The sequence below is a fragment of the Helianthus annuus genome, chromosome 4, assembly GCF_002127325.2.
Source record: "Helianthus annuus cultivar XRQ/B chromosome 4, HanXRQr2.0-SUNRISE, whole genome shotgun sequence".
Lineage (NCBI taxonomy): Eukaryota > Viridiplantae > Streptophyta > Magnoliopsida > Asterales > Asteraceae > Helianthus > Helianthus annuus.
In genome coordinates, this window is record NC_035436.2 from 62970165 (window position 1) to 62984707 (window position 14543).

General features: G+C 34.9%; 2 protein-coding genes across 2 annotated transcripts; both read left to right on the top strand.

Moving 5' to 3' along the window:
- Window positions 1-4784: 4784 nt before the first annotated feature.
- LOC110936599 lies at window positions 4785-11025 on the top strand. The gene is made up of 13 exons (XM_022179006.2): window positions 4785-4971; window positions 5089-5154; window positions 6874-6939; window positions 7022-7097; window positions 7825-7902; window positions 8005-8102; window positions 8322-8395; window positions 9424-9511; window positions 10010-10167; window positions 10245-10287; window positions 10423-10488; window positions 10577-10654; window positions 10767-11025. Exons 1-13 carry the CDS (start codon window positions 4873-4875, stop codon window positions 10833-10835), a joined length of 1059 nt encoding a protein of 352 aa, XP_022034698.1. The 5' UTR covers window positions 4785-4872; the 3' UTR covers window positions 10836-11025.
- A 1973-nt stretch (window positions 11026-12998) lies between these two features.
- On the top strand, window positions 12999-13520 carry LOC110933494 (uncharacterized mitochondrial protein AtMg01250-like). The gene has a single exon (XM_022176713.1). It carries the CDS (start codon window positions 12999-13001, stop codon window positions 13518-13520), a length of 522 nt encoding a protein of 173 aa, XP_022032405.1.
- The last annotated feature ends 1023 nt before the right edge of the window (window positions 13521-14543 follow it).

Below are 14543 nucleotides of genomic sequence, written 5' to 3' on the forward strand. Positions count from 1 at the left end.
ATTCAATTACCATATGATAAACAAATATGTTTCTTTTCATTCCATCGTAATGATCCATTCCATTTCACCTTCTATTCCTTCATATCAAACGCAACCTTACTATACGAATTATATTGAGGCTCAAGGTCAGACTTAAACGGAAGTTCATATAACCTAGACTCTAGTTAAACTTTTAGTGAGCTAATCCCAAACAACTATTAGCTCCTTTAAACCCCCAAATTCTTTTGTTATTCACAATCACTTTAAAAAATATATAAAAAATTATAAAGGGTGAAAAGTGTTCCCCGTATATCTTTATACTAATAAATAAAAAAAAAGTACACGTGAATTGTTTTTAGACTCTTTTCTTTGATTTTTGCCACTTGTTAATTATTTAGACTACTTTTATCACGTGTCTTGTTGTGAGTATCCCTATATTTTACTAACCCTTTTAGTTATTCTTGGATGATTGGTGATTAATTGATTGATTATTCATTCTAAATTTTTAGTAAGAAATATTTTTTCTTCCCGAAAATTTAGGTATTTTTAAAAACTGGGCAATATTTAGATTTAATCAATGCATTTACTACAAATAAATTATAAATAAGTTGTAATAAATATGTAATTATCTGAAACTCCATTATGCATAACTTTAAATGTGTACCTCAAAGTATCTAATGGTATTATGGTATTATGATGCATGTAAGAATTGTACTAAGTCTATTAGTAGAAAAATCTTTACAATCTTGACTACTGGGTTGGTGGTCCAATGACAAGCCACTGTATTTTAAAACACTTAAATGTGAGGTTTTTGGTTCAAGTCTCACAAAAAGAAAAAATTCGTGTTAAAAGAACAATATATGCCAAATGTAGAGTTTTTTTTTTTTTTTTTTTTGAATTAAATGCCATTTTAGTCTCTGTGGTTTTGGTCATTTTGCCAATTTAGTCCGAAGGTTTGAAATGTTGCCATTTTAGTCCAAATAGTTTCAAACGTTGTCATTTTAGTCCACTAGGTTAACTCCATCCCTTTATTCTGTTAACTAGAATGACATTTCGGTCATTTTATATGTAATTCTGTTAACTAGAAGGGGGCAATTCGACCATATAAAATGATCAAATTACCCTTCTAGCTAATAGAAAAAATGGACGAAGTTAACACAGTGGACTAAAATGACAACGCTTGAAACTATTTGGACTAAAATGACAACGTTTCATACCTTTGGACTAAACTGAAAAATTGACTCAAACCACAGAGACTAAATTAGCATTTAACTCTTTTTTTTTTTTTTCCAAAGGGTATAGTGATTTGGAGGTGATAACCATTGAGTCCCCAAATTTGACAAGGAAGAAGATGGGATGGATAGTGGATTTTTCAAAGTATTTTTATTTTTTATAAAGAACCCATTTTGAAAAATACTTTTAAAACAAGGCATTTTAGTAAAGGCAAATTGGAAATAAATAATCTCACATAATTTAATTTGGAAAATAATAATCTCAAGTCAGTTATTGGCCGATAATAATCCGAACTGTTCAATTTTTTTTGTAAAATAGTCCGTTGTTAAAATAGCTTAACAGAGTTAAGTTTTTTTCCGAATTCCAAACCGATGTTTTAGGGCTTTTTATCAGAACGAGGATACGAGTCGATTGATGTAAAACTTACCTCGAAATACTGTCCCAACCCACGAAAACAGTGCTTCAATTCGGGTGTTTATACTTTCAATTAACAAAAATCAAGCCATTTCGAGCACAATTTCAAGGTAAGTTTTACATCAATCGACTCGTATCCTCGTTCTGATCAAAAGCCCTAAAACATCGATTTGTAATTCGGAAAAAACTTAACTCCGTTAAGCTATTTTAATAGCGGATTATTTTACAAAAAAATTGACCAGTACAGATTATTATTAGCAATAACTGAGTTGGGATTATTAACGGCCAAATTAAGTTAGATGGGATTATTTATTTTCAATTCCCTTTTAGTAAATAATTTTCTCTAACTACATCTTTTTTGGAAAAGAAAAACCTTGCCAAACGTACACCAAAAATTGTATAAGTTAATTTAGTAATACTATATGAGATATCTTTGAAACTATTTGATTGTGAGACTAACAAAATAATTATAAAAAAAAAAAGCAAATGAGTTGCTTGAAAAATACGTAGAGGTATATTTTAAACTTTTTTTTAATGGGCAAATAACATAAAAAACTAACATACTTTCTGGTTTGTCTTATAAAAGTTCTTCCACTTTTTTTTTGCACTTAAAAAACCAATATTTTTTTGTTTTTGTTTTATAAAAGTCCCTCCACTTTTTTTGCACGTAAAACTTTTTTTTTGTCTCATAAAATTTCCCTAACCATTTTTATACATAAAAAACCACATACGTTCTACTCTTATATCATACAAGTCCCTTAAAATGTTTAACTTTAACAAAAGAAAATCTCTTAATTATAATCGGAGGAAACAATAAAAAATTATTTGACAAATTATGTTATATTTTTAATGCTTTTAAATTTATACATACCATTTTATATGTTTGTTATTATATTTTGTTTTGTGTTATGTCATCAATGCTTTGTGTTATGTCATCAATGCTCATGAATTTTATTATATTGTTTTCCGAATAATATTTATTGTTATCAATTAAAAAATATATTTAAAACGGAAAAGAAAAGGCAAACATGCTTTGATTTGCCATATATTCAAATTAAAATATTAATTCATCTAAATTCTTTTTTAAAGCGATATTAATAGGTAAAAAAAAAATTATTCACAATTTTGTTCAAATTTAACTTGGAGGGACTTTTATATGCCAAAAGTTGTTTATGAACTTTTATGAGACAAAAAGTATGTTGGTTTTTTATGTGCAAAAAGAAAATGGAAGGACTTTTATGAGAAAAAAAATAGAAAGTATGTTGGGTTTTTATGGCATTTGCCATTTTTCAGTTTTCATTTAAGTGTCTCTAAAAGATATACTTTTAGAAACATCATTTAAAAGTAAACAAAAAATTTACCTAGTGGTTATAAGAGACTGCTTCTTGATGAGTTTCATGAATTGGCCAACTGTATATTGCATTTTATATAAACTAGTAGGATGCCCGTGCAATACTGCGAGAGCGACACATCGCATTGCAATACTCGTTTTTGGTAGTTTTCTTTTTTATATGATATTTATTGTAGCATCATTGTGATATATATATATATATATATATATATATCAAAATCGAAGTAATCAATTTTGGTTAACTAATAACCGGTTTTGGTTAATGAGGGTACACAAAAATCGATAACCGTTTTTGGTTAACTGGGATTTCGGTTAATCAATTTTCAGTTAATTCAGTTTTTGGTTGTTTCGGTTAACGATTCGGTTATTACTCACTCTTAAGCATTGTTAATCACGTAACATATCAATTTTTTTAATTAAAAAACTATAGTAATACTATACTTAGATTAAAGAGAATAAAATACTCGTTTATATGATGTGATTTAAAACAAAAATATTAACGTACCCAAAAGTTATGACCGTTTAAAAATTGTGGAGGAGTTAGTTTTTATAAGGGGACTAAGTATAACTAATTATCTATAATTTTGTTAAAAATGAGAGATTAAAGTGTAATCTAGATGAGAGCATTAAATTGACGGTATTTAATCACTTGACATTTCTTTATCTATTAAACATTCTGAGAGAATGACTAAGTACGCTGACTTTAATCACTTGTACTCTAAGGCAACATCTACTCGTACCTTTCAATCCACACGTCAATACTGACCAAAACAACTATCGAAACGTCGACAAAAATGAGTAGGTCGTCGCGATACCTTTGGATTTTTTTAAAACATTATCGTTTACAAGATATGTCAAGAACACGTAAAAGAATTATAAGTTTGTTATGGAGAGAGAAAATTATAACTAGTAACCCACAATTATGTTAAAACTTAAGGATTTAAGTGTAATAAGATGATATGTTAAAATATAATTATTGTTTAAAAGACTAATTTACCCTCATTCTAGGGGTGTATTTATAAATTAAGAGAGAAAAAATTCTTATTTTTTGGGTATTTTAAAATGCCTCTACATAATAATATACATATGTAATTTTGGTAATGAGATGTTAGGTAAAAAATGAATTATACTACAACCTTGTGTTATGTACGTGTTTCTAACCTGATTTAGGGGCTGTTTGTTTACCTCTTAATGGGGCTCTTAATAATTCAGACCTCTTACTAGTTCAGCACTTAATGGATCAGACTGTTTGTTTCGCGAGAAGATGTCTGAATGATTCAGACATTTGCCTCTGAATGGTTAAGCATTACAGGGGTTGTTTGGCAACATCTGAATGGTTAAGTGCTGAACCAGTAAGATATCTGAATCATTAAGTGCTGAACCAGTGAGGTATGAACCATTAAGAATCTTTATAATGCTTAATCGTTCAGAGACAAATGTTTGACCAATTCAGATTAGAGGTCTTAACCATTCAGACTCTGTATATAAATCTTAACCATTCAGAGGCAAATGTCTGAACCATTCAGACATCTGCTCGTGAAACAAACAATCTGAACCAGTAAGAGTCTGAACCATTAAGAGCCTCGTTAAGAGGTAAACAAACAGCTCCTAAGTCTGAATGATTAAGACCTCTAATCTGAATTGGCCAGACATTTGCCTCGGAACGGTTAAGCATTATAGTGGCTCTTAATGGTTCGGGCTTCTTACTGGTTCATTACTTAATGCTTCAGACCTCTTACTTGTTCATAACTTGACTATTTGAAAGTTACCAAACTAACCCCTTACATATTGAACACTCACACCCACGCACAACCATTTGACAAAAGTCTCCTCCTCCTCCTCCTCCTCCTCCTCTCCCCTTTTAACAGAAAGATTGTGAGAAATTGCAGAGACAAATGTTGACCGCTCGAAGTTTGAAGAAAGCGACAGTACCATCAACCCTGATAGAGCATCCATCTCCCGCCAATCTTCACTCCAATCGTCTCTCTCTTCATGTAATTCTCCCTTTCACCCTCTAATTTCATCCATTTTCGCCGCATAAAGTGTAATTAAACTCATTAACCTTGCATTAGTTCATGATTTTGCCGCCAATTTTGATTTATTACGCGCAGGTTAGCGAAGATGGAACGTCTTGCTGGGTTTATGTCGCTTCCGGTTGCAATGTTTATCGAATTCTGGTTCTCTCTCTCTTTTTAGCTTATTCAGTTTTTTTTTTTTTTTTTTTTTTTTTTTTTTTTTGTATAGATGTTAGGGTTGGTTATGACTTATGAGGTAACATGGAGTTCATTTTGTAGTCCTATTTTTATTCAGGACATAAACCCTAAACCCTAGCAAAATGATATTTTAACTTATTTGGTTTAGAAAGCCATGTTATAACTCCATGTCCTTAGATTGGAAAGACTACATTTTAGGCTTGTAAACGAGTCGAACAAACATGAACACTTAAATGAGTGGTTTTCTTGTTCGTGTTTGTTTGTTAAGAAAATGGATGTGTTTGTGTTTGTGTTTGTTTGCTAATATTCTATACAAATGGTCCATGAACACAAATGAACACCAACTAAAAGTAAGTGTGTTAACTAGGGCTGTAAATGAACCAAACGTTCGTCGAACAGTTCGTGAACCTTTTGGCGGGAAGTTCGCTTGTGTTCGTTCGTTTAATAAATGAACAAACACGAACAAGAAATTTTGTTCGTGTAGTTAAATAAACGAACATGAACAGGGTGGCGCTCGTTCATTTATGTTCGTGAAAGTTCGGTAACATGTTCGTTTATGTTCGACAATTTATTAGGGTTTTTAACTTTTATTTTTTATTTAAGTACTTCGAAATTCTCACTTATAAATTATTGTGCTCGTGTTCTTCGTCATTCTCGGTACAAGATAGGGGTGGTTGGTGTTCGTTTATGTTCGTGAACACTTGTTTATGTTTGTTTCCTTTATTTGTGTTCGTCTATATTCACGAACGTTCGTTTGTGTTCGCTTTAGTCCGGTACCTAAAATTAACGAACAAACACAAACGAACACGTTCATTTCCTTAACAAACGAACACAAACAAAAATCCTTGTTCGATTAGTGTTCATGCACAGTTCGTGAAAACCTTATTTCCTTAGCAAACGAACACGAACAAGGCTGTGTTCTTGTTCGTTCGGTTCTTTTGCAGCCCTAGTGTTAATTCAAATCAAATTCCAAAATACCACCATCCTTGTAGAGTTGTAGTTGTATCTAAATTTCAAAAGTAAACAAAGATATCAACTTGGTTTTAAATTAGGATTAGGGGTTTTAAAATATGAAAATCAAACTGCAATTAATATTAACACTATATAATTCTGAATGAATATATAAGCGAACACATATGAACGAACTGAATGTTCACGAATGTAAATGAAACGCGTTCATGTTCGTGTGTTTAATTAAATGAACGAACATAAATGAACTTCCCTTCGAACGATTCACTGAACACTCGGTTCGTTTACATGCCTATACATTTTCATTGTTTTATTTTATTGTTAGTTTGTTACCATCCCATAACTACCACATGTATATCCAAAGCCCAAACATATATCAACTGTCATGCCATCAGTTAAAGCATTAGGATGTTGAATGCAACAGAAACAAGAGAGTTATGAAAAATCACCGTTTTTTGTTACTTTTCTAGGAAGAATATACATCTTTTTTATATGCTAAGAAAGAAAGTGATTTCCCATAAGTAGTGAATAACAATTTTCTGTAAACTAAGAAACAAAAGTATATCGTTCGAAATCGCTGGATGATCCTATGACAGCTACTTGAAAATTGAATATTCATAAGTAACCCCTTGTATTATTCTACAATTGCACCACTTTATTTTGAAGCCAATATACTATCAATTTATTTCCAATTTTTTCTCTTTTATTCCATAGGTCTCTTTGAAAGATTCCTTAGTCAACGAAGGAAAAGATAGCCTTCTTATACCCGAACAAACTCAGGTAAGCTTTTATATGATCGTAATGTTACACAATTATTCCGATTATGATCCAGTTCACTTATATGAAATTTTAATATCTGAAGGTTGTGGAGTCTGCAATAGTGAATCGCTGCCCTCATCGATCGGAAATTCAGACAATATTATTGAATGAAACTGAGAGTATGTTTCATGCATTTTTATTTATTAAGATATCTTTATTATGAACGTAATTAACTTTTGTTCTGAAATTGTATGTCACCGTATCTTATATTCTTCATACATATGTTACTTACTTCAATATAATTCTATACTTTGGTCTTTATTAGTTGTTTCTTTTGACTTTTGAGTATGGAACTTGCATTTGTCAAAATTTTATTGTTACATATATGACATTGAGGGTTTTCTTATTGATAGTTCTTGTTCTTTTTTATTGATATGTGTGGACGCTCGGGGGGCAAAAGTGAAAGTGTACTAATTTTAACGTTATTTTACTAATTTCGTGAAAATAACGTTAAAAGCGGCAGACGGTTAATTATGCATCATGTGGTGGCGTTGATAGCCGAAAGACAAGGGGGTATATGCACTAATCGGCGTTTGTCTCAATTGCTGAGTGCTATGTGCCTTATGTCCAAGGCTTGATGCAAAACTACTATCGAGCCGGGGGTCTCACTGGAAGCAGCCTCTCTATTCCTACGGGGTAGAGGTAAGGTTGTCTACATCTTACCCTCCTCAGACCCTACCTTAGCTTTGCTATTGGTGAGATATACTGAGTATGATGATGATGATGAGTTCTTGTTCTTTTTTATGTATTAGTTGACGTCCCCATCCCTAAAAAAATGTATATTCATATTAATTATGAAAATGAAAGTAGTTCATCCGACATTAAAGTGTGATTCAAACTCTGCAGGTAATGATTGCTTAATATTGGGAAGCGTTGACTCCTATGGACACCTTATTGTTTCCAAAATGGATAGTGATGGTACAGGTACCAGTTTTAAACTTGATGTTTAAACAAAAATGATGTAATTCTTTAGCAATTTCTTTTCACTTTTGATGCCGTTTATATATGTTCTCAGTAAATTTTCAGATGTTGAACGGCTTACATTTTCTGTATCACCTCGTGATTTTGGAGTTGGAGAAGCTGGGTGGGCCGGGCTTTGCTTCAGTCCAAGTCATTGGTCTACGGTACGTATTTAATTACTTAAGGCTATCTTGATCGTTCATGAAATTGATATAGCTCATTTTTTGTTTTGTTAAATTTTGTCCTAAGCGGGTTAATTGGATTAGAATTTCACACAACTAGTTTAATGTAGACCACTTTTAGGCTAGATAAGTTCATTAAAAAATAACATGACGGACTGACGCTACATATTCACTTAACAATTCATCGTACAAATGTTTCAGACTGCTGTGGCACATAGCTTTGGCAAAAGTATTGATGTATATGACCAAGATCTACATCTTCGTACTTTCCGTACGTAAGTTTTCATTGATTACTTTGTGCTTCTCTTTTTTAAGGGAATTTATGTTACTCATGTTTTATCATACTATTTTCTCTTTACTGCATCTTGTTACATTAAAAATATATAGTTGCCGTCTTTAGAGAATACAAGCATTTATAAATCCAGTGAGCAAGTTCATATAAAGCATTAAAACTATTATGTTCCTACAACAATGGAAGTAAATGTATACATTCGAACTTCATGTACTATCTCCATTCCCGATAAATGCAACCTAAGAAGCACTGGAACAGGTACGGGATCGGGGTACGGGAACGAGGAACGGCAAAACTCAAAATTCTAAGATACGGGTATGCAATAAAAAATATAAAAAAATAAAAATACATTAAACAAATCCAAAAATACTACATCTTCCAAAGGTAATTAATTATCAATAATCAAATCACTTTCAAATTCCGGTTCATCTAGTGAGAGATCGGCAATCGATAGAGAATTAGAGATGATGAGACTTGAGAGTTTAGAGATTAGAGAAGCCGAATATGCTAGGTCTATTTATTTAATGGCCCGTTGTGGAATTTGAAAGGGTAAAAACCCTAAAAATAAATGGAAACGGGCTGGATACTTCTACCAGATACGTCCCCGACATTGAAAACGTTTACGAAACGTCCCCGACGAGTACCCATGGTGTTTCCGTCCCTGACAAGTACCCGAGACGGGTTCGGCCACATAAATGGAGTCCCTGTGCTACATAGAATGCAACATTTGACTTCACATAGTTTAATAGAAGTGACTATTCATGAAACGCATTAAATGCCCTTTATCAAAGAATAAAGTTTATGGACCAATATTTCAAGCCCAGCTACTAACAGGCAAAAAGAAAAATTTGGACTCAGGAAATAACTGAAATCTGAATGAAAAGTCACATTTTTCTGAGACAACCCGGGAATGAAAGTACGTTTTTTTTTTTTTTTTTTCCAGCAGGAGGGAGTAGCACTTTTATATGCACGATTGCATGAATGTTATCTAAAATTACATCCTTATTGCAGATTATGGTACCCTACTGCAGTGAGCTTTTTACAGCATTTAGACAGTGGAAATGAAAGCTCAATATTAGCTGTTACAGAAGGCTGCCAGGTATTTGTGTGTGTGCGCGTTATGGGGGTTCTTGTACCTGTTCCAGTGAATGATAGAAGGAACTTGAACCACAAAGCCTGTTAAACTTTTGCGCCATATAAAGATTTTTGAGGACCTCACGTTGACAAATCTGAAGGGACAATTCTATGGCAACATCTAATTATCTAAATTACCATAAAAAGGAAAATAAAAAATGTTGTCGTGTCAAACCACTTTTAAAAGTGACATGTTTTGTCCTGAACTCATTTGACTCATTGGCCATCTTGCTTTTTGTCCAGTTCTTAGTTCAACCTGTAATTTGAACATATTTTACATATAGGGTGCTTAATTTAGCATGGGTACTTCATTTTTAATTTTTATGTGTTGATTATGTCACACAATGTCAATTATAAAGGTGCCTTTACCGCCTGTTTTTCGTAATCTTGCGTGTAGAACATTGTGTATCTTTATAAGCCTCATGAAATCTTTTTCAGTTACCGTTTCCTCAAATTCCTGCAGCTGTCAATATGGGACCTGAGAGTAAAAGAAAAAGGTGGCTGTGTGCATCGAATTTGTGGTTCAGTTGGAGACATACTATATGCAGTTTGCAACTCCTCAACTGGTAATATTGCAGTTGGTGGAGCAGACCGTACTTTGACCGTTTATGATCCTCGCAGGTCGTGTATGGCTTTATTGGTAGCAACTTTTATCAGATGAAATTGTTGTCTGATATTCTTATCGAATCTTGTTGTAGATGGGCAGCTGTGGCACGATGGGTCAACTGCTCGAAATACGAGGTCAGTATGATCACCACCGCGTATTTGACCCGTTAAAAATGAAAGATAACCCATATCGATCCACTTATAAGAAAATGGGCTTATATATCCATAACTGAAACAGCCTACGTTTTTGGACATTATTTTGTTTTTCAGATAACTGGGCTATCTTTCTCGTCAGTTGACCCTGATTATGCCTACATCCAAGGAGTTGACTATGAGGTGATAATCTGAAATTGCCATCTAATTGTTTTGTGATCCTTAGTGTCTGTTTCCATCTAACCAAAAGTTTATTTCAACGACATTTCAGGTATTTTGCGGACAATGGAAAGAAAACATAAAAACTTTTTCATTTAGAGGAGATTCAAATTGGCTTGGGTTTAGTAAGGTACCATGATGTCTTCTCTTCTGCAACATTAAAACAGTAGATAAATGTGTTTACGCGATACAGTTCTGTACATAAAACTGGTTATGTACTGAACGACCGTCTATATCTGCAGTGTCAGAAGAGGGATGTGTTGGGAGGATGGTGTGATTCAGGCAGCGTTTTTATAGCCGATGTAGTCTAAAGATGAAGCCCAGGCCACCCAAGGTTAGTTGTTTCAGATGTATTTTCGTTTCTTTAGGGTAATGTAGCACCAGCAATGGGGAGCACAGATAAGGGCGTTGCATCAGGTTACTTCAATTTTGGTTGTGTGTTGTGAAAAACGATCATGTTTTGGATTCTGTTATGGTAAAGTAATGTTTGTTGATGTCACACTCCAAAACATGGTCGAGTGACTTGTTTGGTTTACTCCACAAACCATACGCAAGATCAAACGTCTAACAGCAGAAGTGTAAACCAAACGGCATAATACCAAAAACGGATATTATGATTAAGTTGTTAGTTGATACTAACTAAATAGCAGCTAAACCGATTGATGGAGAAATTCATAGCAAGCTTTTAGGACGATGACCGACCTCTGGTGGTCAAATTTATCATTGAGGTTCCTCCACATGTCAAAAGCAAATGGTGAAGATTATGGCTTTAGCCTTTGTTTGGAGGGAAGTCTGGTTCGTGTCTATATATTGAAAATGACTTTATACACACTAATAAATAAATTATAAAATAAATCAAAATCTTCTACCAACTCTCGTATGAAGGCACATTGAATTAACATGCTCCAAGTGAGAAATTTTAACGTTAAAATCAATACGATAAAAAAGTATTACAAAATGTGCAGATTAATAAACCACAACCAAAAAAAAAAAAGAGTGTAAATGGTCATAATCATGTGAGGAGTTGAGTCCAAAAAGAGAATAACACAAAGCTCGTAACCAAACACTCCATATGATTCCCTTTATATATAAGATGACACCCCACCCCCAGTGTTCTATCTAACATTCGAACTCATCCATTCAACAAATTGATTCTTATTATTATTCCTCTAGACTGCGGGGGAGTGGTGGCGTTGGTTGGGCGGGGGAAGCCAACCAACGCTGGCTAAGCCACTTCGTGCCAGCGTTGGGGCGCTGCTATGGAGCTTGGTGTGGGGCGTGGGGTGGGGACGGAGTGAACTGGCTAGCCAGGATTGGGTGTTCATTTTTGAAAAAAAAAAATAAAGTCAGCCAACATGGCTGCCCAACGCCGCTTCCACACCCCACTTTTTTTGGGTGGTCCGGTGGACCCCACTATCGCCACGTGTCGACCAAAGCCCCCAAGCCAAGCCCCTCCACTCCCCGCAGTCTTAATCCAACCGGAGAATCAATCAAGATGTCAGGGTTTGCACAGGACTGGGAGCCGGTGAGAGAAACCCTCTCCACCGGTAAACATGGCGGTTCTGGCGTCTTTCCGATCACCTAATCGGCGCGTGAGCTACTCCAACGGGTTTGCCTCTTCATGGTGATTCTAAAGGTGCTCATCGATTTCGTTTTCGAAACGAAGTGGAGATTTCGATGAGTGACATAAGTGTCACCGGCGTAGACGGCAACCGAAGAACATGATGCGACGGCGGAATCGTTCGGTTAGGGTTGCAAAAAGGGTCAGCTTGTTTTTATTGCAGATCTGGCTGTAAAAAGTTTGTTCTTTATAGATCTGGTTGTAAAAAGCTTGTTTTTTGGAGATCTGGTTGTAAAAAGCTTGTTTTTTTTAAGGTTTTCTTTTTTTGAAGATCTTGTTGGTTTTTTCAAGAACGATAATGGAGGTGTACATGATTAGTGACAAATTCAGATGTCCTCATAAAAAAATCATCTTCTTCCATTGAGTTGTTTTCATGAGAAATCGACATCTTCAAAATAATAAAAGCTGGTGGTGGCCGGAGGTGTACAGTGGGTGGTGGTGGCCGGAGCCGTACGGCGGGTGGTGGTGGCCGTAGATAAAGTGTCAACTTATATAGTGTATTTTTTAAGTATTAACTGTTTGAATTCTCTACTAACTGTGATGATCCGTATTTTTTTAATATATATAAATTAAAACAGTTGTTTTAAAAAAATTTAAAGGATTTGTATAGATCTTGAAAATAGAAATAGATATTATTAAAAAAATAAAATCAATTGATTTTTAGTTGGTATATGTGCCACGAGAAAAATGATATAAAGAGATTGACTTTTGGGTCGGTTTAACACAACCCTTAATATCTTTTCTTATTTCAGACAATCAATCAACATTTTTAAGCAATCGAAATATTATCGACGGCACCTTGATGATTAACGAGATTGTGTCTTGGGTTAAGAAAAAGTAGTCAAAGTTACTCATGTTCAAGATTGATTTTGAAAAAGCGTATGATCACATTAGTTGGGGCGTTTTAGATTCGATACAGGAGCAAATGAATTTTCATGTGAAGTGGAGAAGGTGGATTATGGCGATCCTTTCGTCCGCTAGGTCCTCTGTCCTAATGAATGTGTCCCCTACTTTTGAGTTCCAGTTTCAGAGAGGCATGAGGCAGGGGGATCCCATATCCCCGTTTCTGTTCATCATTGGTATGGAAGCTTTCTCGTTCATGATGTCAACATCAACGAATGTTGGTCTTTTCAATGGCTTTCAAATGCCGAATAACGGTCCATTAGTGTCCCATCTTTTATTTGCGAATGACGCGCTCCTCATTGGAGAATGGTCGAAAGCAAATATAGAGAATATGGTGCGGTTATTAAGATGTTTTCATCTTGTTTCCGGGCTGCAAATCAACTATGGGAAATCTAATCTTCATGGAGTGGGAGTTAATGTTGAGGAGGTCACGACATTTACATTCCTTTGGAGGCTGGTGGATTGGGGCTAACCCCGCTTCCTGAGGCGAATATGGCGCTTTTATCGAAGTGGTGGTGGCGTTTTAAAAACGAGCAAAATGCTCTTTGGAGGAGGATCGTGACGGCTAGCCATGGTTCGAGTAGGTCTTGTCCCATAATTCCGGTTGCCAACAATTTATCGGGAGTTTGGAGCTCGATTGTAAAAGTTGATGAGAGATTAAAGGATTATAATTTGAGCCTTGGGATACTTATTAAGGGCGACGTTGGTAGGGGGAGAGTATTCGGTTTTGGATGGACCCGTGGAGTAATGAAGTGCCTCTCAAAGAGTTGTTTCCCTATATATTCCTGTTAGAAAATAAGAAAAATGTTTTGGTGCAAGAATGCAAGATTGTTTTGAAGAAGTGAACCATAACCTAACATGGAAGTGGAGATGGAAAAGGCTTCTTTAACAAAATTGAAGACAAGGAGTTTGCTGATATATGTGTATTCTTTTACAGAATGTTAGGCTGAAAGATCAACCTGATAGGTGGGTGTGGACAAAGGATAAAGAAGGTATCTTTTCGGTAGCATCAATGAAAGAGTCCATATTTAAAAATTTAGGTATGGGGGCTAATTTCGTGATGGAATGGAATGGGTGGGTTCCGAAAAAGGTGAGTATTCTTATGTGGAAAGCGGAGATGGATAAAATTGCTACCCGTATGGCGCTTAGGCGAAGGAATGTAAATGTCGATTCTCTGGTATGTAAACTGTGTGGGGGATCAAAATGAGTCCAGTGAACACTTATTCACTTCATGCCTTTTTGCATCTTTAATATGGAGTCAAGTTAGCAATTGGTGTGGGGTGCAATCGGTGTTCGCTTTCTCGGTTCGCGACTTACTTCTTGTTCACAAACATACTAATTTGGGTCGGCTCAAGAGGAAGGTTTTTCAAGGCGTCATTTTGACGGCATGTTGGTGTATATGGAAGGCGAGGAACGAGGCAATATAATCAAACAAGACGACAAGTATTCAAGAAACCATGGATCACATTAAGTCGCTTGGATATCTATGGATCAA

Excerpts from the sequence above, each read along its gene's own strand:
- LOC110933494 (XM_022176713.1), top strand. The coding sequence starts at position 12,999 with ATGTTCAAGATTGATTTTGAAAAAGCGTATGATCACATTAGTTGGGGC.
- LOC110936599 (XM_022179006.2), top strand. The coding sequence starts at position 4,873 with ATGTTGACCGCTCGAAGTTTGAAGAAAGCGACAGTACCATCAACCCTG. Across the intron at positions 10,489-10,576 it reads TCCAAGGAGTTGACTATGAG|GTATTTTGCGGACAATGGAA; the intron begins GTGATAATCTGA and ends ACGACATTTCAG. Across the intron at positions 10,655-10,766 it reads ATTGGCTTGGGTTTAGTAAG|TGTCAGAAGAGGGATGTGTT; the intron begins GTACCATGATGT and ends CTATATCTGCAG.